This window comes from Protopterus annectens, chromosome 13.part0 (assembly GCF_019279795.1).
Source record: "Protopterus annectens isolate FY-2018-M chromosome 13.part0, PAN1.0, whole genome shotgun sequence".
NCBI classification, from domain to species: Eukaryota; Metazoa; Chordata; order Ceratodontiformes; family Protopteridae; genus Protopterus; species Protopterus annectens.
In genome coordinates, this window is record NC_056747.1 from 16,499,761 (window position 1) to 16,505,760 (window position 6,000).

At 45.5% G+C, this 6,000-nt stretch overlaps 1 protein-coding gene across 3 annotated transcripts in view; it reads left to right on the forward strand.

The window, feature by feature from the left end:
- The window catches only part of CHAF1A (chromatin assembly factor 1 subunit A), a 1,619,257-nt gene that overhangs the window by 1,528,371 nt on the left and 84,886 nt on the right, over positions 1-6,000 (forward strand). For all 3 annotated transcript variants that reach the window (XM_044090585.1, XM_044090587.1, XM_044090586.1), the window contains one exon: positions 4,984-5,492. In XM_044090585.1, the coding sequence (XP_043946520.1) occupies positions 4,984-5,492 (509 nt within the window). The remainder of the gene's footprint in view (positions 1-4,983; positions 5,493-6,000) is intronic.

Consider the following 6,000-nt stretch of genomic DNA (forward strand, 5'->3'; position numbering starts at 1 on the left):
AAATTTGAACAAACGCAGGGTTAATGCTATGGATTTTTGAATGTGCATCTATTGAGTGTGAAAACGTGAAGGGTAGCAAGAATGTAGTTTAAGGAGCTGGCGTCGCGGTGTAATCTTGTAGTGACTGGTGCGTCGCGGTGTAATCTTGTAGTGACTTATGGAAATGTGACAATAAGACTGGAAGGGTTGTTAAAGCCTAACTAGTATGTAGATTGGAAAACTAGCACGCACTAGGTTTGGGAGTACATGATCTGAATGCATGAGTAGCGTGTGTGGGAGGAACAGACTTGCTCGTGCAGCAAATTTTGTTGTAGTTACTGTTGAAAAATGTGGACCAGATGTCTTTTGTCCACACCCCACACAGTTAAGAATTTGCTAACCTAATTTTTCATGAGAATTGTTGCATGTTAAAGTAATCTGGAGAGGAAAAAATGCATCGTCCGCTTTGGGAAAAACTCAGTTCCCACTAATTACCACATCGATGGGAGTCCACTAAACACTAAAGGCGTTATAAGAGGTATAGGGACACAGGTTGACCGCAACCTCTCCTTTGACCACCACATTGCCACTGTTGTCAGAAAGTCCTATGTGGCACATCTCATTACCAAGGGTTTTGCATCCAGGAAGAGAGGTCATCATCTCTCTACTCTTCCCACATTAGGCCAGTCAATAGAGTACAATCCCCCATTTGGCAGGTACCTCACTAGACACATGCAACAGCGTGTAAGGCCACAAAAGTACCTCACGAAGAGGATCCAAGGCCTTCAACACATGTCCTACACAGACTGACTCAAAAAAACTCCATCTTCTGTCCCTCTGATATAGTCTAACAGGTGACCTCTGCTTTACTTAGAAAGTCATGTCTGACCCAGCTCTGTTAGAAATGCTATATCTAAAGAAATTCCAATCCTTCCACACCACACGCTCCAGAGACCTCAACCTCATTACCACAATCAGCAGAACATGCTGGAGGGGCAGGTTCATAAACCATAGACTGCCCATGCTCTAAAATAGACTTCTCATACATGTCGAGCGGAACACCTCACTGGCCTTCGAAAGAAATCTTGAGTGGATGGGAAATAGAAAGTTTGCCATGGGGATCACTCCAGTGGCTGTACTTTATAGAGGCACTGGGAACTAAGGTCGGGTGGCACGATGCCAGGGCACTTCTATGGGCTAGGCTTGTAAAGGCTCCAGGGCCATTAGCATAGTACACACCTGTGAAACTATAAAAGTAGCTCTTAGAACACAGGAGAGCATTTCATTTCACCCTGATCTTCACAGGTTATTTTACTTTACACAACTTTGATGAAAATTTATTTTTCTGTTAAATGTGGATGCAGGTTACAACCAGGGAAGTCATTCAGCCAGTGATGGTACCCACACAGTAAGTTATAACAGGTTATAGCTTTGACAGTTTTATTTAAAAATGCAGTTCATTTTCAAGGTTTGACCCCCCTGTGCCACAGTGTTGACTGTCTGCACATGTGAAGGTATGGAGGGTGTAGTCAGTAGCTACATTGCTGTTACTCCCTTTCTCACTTCAGAATGTCAGTCTCTTGCCACTGCAGTAGATGATATCCAGTGAGCTCGATGGCCCAGAAACAATAGTGGGTCTTTCTGAGAGTTTCTTCACTATCAGATGACATGGCTCACCTCAACTCCTTCATGTTTCAGGGAAAGTGGAACCTATCCCCTCTCTCCCCGGTATGGTAAGAGCACCTCAGATTTTTGGATCTGCTTGAGCTTAAGTTCAGCATGCTATAACCAGATTGTCTGTTACAGCTTGCTGATGTACCTGTTCAATGATCTGTACTGTTCAAGTTCCCCTGTATCCCTGAATGGAAGGGGGACTGGCAAAGGGAATTACTGGGGCTAGGCTCTTTGTGAACACTCTTGGTGCTGTAGCGAGACCGAATGACAACGCATAGAACTGTAAGTGTGCAGAACCCACTGGAAAGCCAAGTCATTTCCAGAAAAGGGGATGGATTGGCATCTGCAAATAAACATCTTTTATATCAAAGGACACCAAGAAGGCCTGAGGGGAGGATTAGGGGCAGGAGAATTTGAAGTTTGAGCATCCTAAAGGAAGGGGACCCGAAGAAAGGTGTTGAGATGGGACAAATCCAAGACTGGTTTCCAGGGACCTTTTTTCCTGGGGACCAGGAACATCCTGGAGTAGAAATCTTTTCCTCTTAATTGAGGAGGAATTTCTTGAATTGTGCCTTGAGAGACAAGGTCCTGCAGAAGTGGATGAAAGAAAGACATCTGGTCTGAAGGGGGTTGAGGAATGCCTTTGAAGGTGGGTCTGGTCTTCCACACCATGAAATATCCCAGTTTTGTAATAGGGAGGACCCAAGAGTCCTGGATAACCTATTTTCAAGTCTGGTAGGACAGGGAGAGATGCATGGATGGAGGGGTGTCTGTGTGTAAGGGCTAGTAGTCGGACTACTAGGCTTTGCCTGAAAAGTCTGTTTTGGAGCAGGGCTAGAGGGGAGCAGACCTAGAAGGGGTTCTGTTTCCTGGTATCCTTTTTCCCTTTGGATGGCATTTGTCTGTTTTAGCTGGATAGTTCCCCTTGAAGTAGGGAACTGGAGAGATGGAAACCTGCCTGAGCTCCTGGAGCTCCTTACCCTTCTCCTGAGGGGCCTTTGAGAGCTCTGCCGCTGCTGAACCAAACCAAGCTTCGTTGTCCAAAGGAGCATCCATGAGTTTTGACTAAATGACATCAGGGAGAGGCTGCAGCCGGAGCCAGGAATATCTCCTGATGACAGAACCTAAGGCTGTGGCTCTAGATTAAGCCTCTACTGTATCATAATTACGCTTAATGGCGTGTTTAGTTACTTGATTGCAGGACTTATAACAGGCTACAGATTTTGGCCTTGACAAGGGAGTCCGGGAGGTCGCCCAGTTGCTTAATAGTATCAAAAAGAAGGCTCAAAGAGTATTTGGCCATGTGCTTCTGGTAGTTAATAGCTCTCGCTGTGAAAGTGGAAGACGTGTAAACATTTTGCCTAGGCATTCCATTAATCTGCTGTCATTGTCAGAAGGAAGGAGGGAGGTGGAGGGTAGAAATTTGGGGGTTTTATCTGCAGGCACAGAAATGATGGCAGGGTCTGCAGAAGGAACCTTGAAAAGAAAGTTTTCATCTTCAGGGACTCTGTAAAACTTGTCTGGGTACTAAGGTAAAGGGGGGGTTGTGAATCTGGATTTTTAGAGGCAGACAGAAAAGCATCCAAAAAGGCAGGATGCACAGGACGGACTGCAGACTGGTTGGGGGACTCCATTTGTAAGAGGTCGTAGTACCTCTTTTGATTATCAGTAACCTGGCTGAAGACCCACTTAAAGTCCATCTGCACAATAGTTTCCCCAAAGGTAATATCTTCCCATGGGAAATCTGTACCATTTGACGACTCCTGGAGAAGCATACACAGAGGGGAGGCAATTTGGGAAGTGTTAAGTATGGGATTCATCCCCTGAAGATGTTAGTAACTAGTTTATCCTTGGGGCTAGAAGCTGAAGGGGCCTAGGCAGGAACAGAGGCCTGGCAATAATGCAAGGAAGGCATTAAGTAGACATTGAGTGAAGGCCTGCCAGTCAGGTGCCTGGTTGGAAGGTACTGACGTCTGGGGAAGGAGCAGTATGCTTTGTCTTTTGCTTCTTTTGTGGTCCTCTGACACAGATGTCTCTGTGATGCAGGGACGAAGGGATGGAAGCCAGACGGCACTCCACAACATACCACCACCCCCCCCCCCCCCGGTGCCTATGTCGGAGGTCTAAGACTCCCTTGTAGATTCTTTGACTGCTTCCACCTGGGTACCCGTCAGTGGAAGATCTGCAGATTCGTACTCGTACTCTGGGCCTTCACTGGCCTCAAGAGGTACTTGCAGAATAGGGGGTGCAGCAGTTGGATCAGGCTGCGATTCCTTTGGCCTTTTTTGCCGGCTTTTAAGGTTCCCGGAGTCTGGTCCATTTTTTTTAGTGAGACGTTTCAAGCATTGGTTGTTTAGATAGAAACACAGCAAGATGATGCCTGAGGGTTTTGGGGACAAAGAACTGACAGATTTCACGAGTGGTGTGGTCATGTTCTTGGCTTAGACAGAATAGGCAGAGCTCATGTGAGTCTTTATGTGAAATCTGCCTACCGCACTGACACTTGCTCTTTCTACCTGACATGAACCCAAAACACAGTTGCAAAAAATAATCAAAACCCCCTATGGGGTGCTTATCTGAATACAGACAGCACAGTCGCTTCAGCAAGCGAGTGACGATAGGAGCTGGCAGTCGCACAGGTGGCAGAAAAGTTGAGGTAGGTGCGTGCTGATGTCCATTTTATAACAGATGTCTTTTTATGGCCTACATTTGCTGAGAGGCGCTGGACATCCCACTTAATTTCACAGTAGCAACTATCTTTTGTAAAATGACCGGCCATGCGAGTCGACCAGTGGCAGACCCCCTCATGCTATGGATACAGCAGCATATAGAAGAGAATGACATCTAAAGTTATGGTAAGATTTTACACTATACTTTCTCTAGTGTTTGCATTTCAGAGTTGTATATATAAAAGTAGAGTGGATGAAAATAAAACCAGATCTTTATTGATGACTGTGCATTTGTGCATAACATTGAACTGCCATTGCAAATTAATTGGATATATTGACTGTAAAATACATAATTTCACTTCCTGTGACAGCGAAGGTTTTCAATGTATAATCAAGAATTTTGTGGGTCTAGGATTAGGCCTGAAGTTTATTGGCTGAGGAGATTCAGCATGGTCTGTATGTATGTTAATGCAAATCTTTGTAACACTGCAGGTATGTAAGCATTTTTGTAGCATCCTAACTTGAGCTTATTGTGGCATTCGGAGTATTTTCTCCAGATGCATGCAGTATTCATGCTAACTTGAGATTATTGTGGCATTCGGAGTATTTTCTCCAGACGCGTGCAGTATTGACATAATTCCCATTTTCTTTTCCCCAACAGTACTTGGTCAGCTGCTGCCACTTCTCCATGGGAATGTGAACGGAAGTAAAAGCATCATCCAAGAGTTTCAGGAATGGTGTAGGCACAAGTCACCTGGTGAAGTAGTAGGGAACCCTAATAATGAAACAAATTCCACTAGTCCTGTCTCATCACGGCCACAGACCCCAGTTGTGGATGAGGACAATTCCATTCCTTCTAAAGCCAAGCTCAAACGGCTTATTTCTGAAAATGCAGTTTATGAGAAAAGACCTGAATTTAGACTGAGATGCTGGTATGTTCATACAGAAGTGCTAAAAACATTTGAGAGAGAAAACCTTCCTGTGCCTTGTCACTGGAACTACCTTACCCAGGTACCTTTTCCAACAGTACCTTTTCCAGCAAAGGAGGATATTAGCAGTCCAGTTAGTGGAGGAAGCACAGTTGTCACTACCCCAGTTTCAGTGAAAAGAAAGTCCGTAGGGAGCATGCCCATCACCAAGTTCATGAAAAGAAGGAAGGGAGCAGAGCAGGTGAGTCTTGTTTGATGAATATACAGAAATGAGTAAGTCTAAAGTTCAGAATGTTCGAAATGTTCTGTATTTTAAACATTGCCTCTGGGATATGTGTTTTGTTTGTGTCTGGTTGTAGTAGGAAAGCAATGTTCTAACTCCCTCTCTCCTCTGTCTCTCTCCTCTGTCTCTCTCCTCTGTCTCTCTCTCTGTCTCTCTCTCTCTGTCTCTCTCTCTCTGTCTCTCTCTCTCTCTCTCTCTCTCCTGTCTCTCTCTCTCTCTCTCTCCTGTCTCTCTCTCTCTCTCTCTCCCTGTCTCTCTCTCTCTCTCTCTCTCTCTCTCTCTCCCTCTCCCTCTCTCTCTCTCTCTGTCTCCCTCTCTCCCTGTCTGTCTCCCTCTCTCCCTGTCTGTCTCCCTCTCTCCCTGTCTGTCTCCCTCTCTCCCTGTCTGTCTCCCTCTCCTGTCTGTCTCCCTCTCCTGTCTGTCTCCCTCTCCTGTCTGTCTCCCTCTCCTGTCTGTCTCCCTCTCT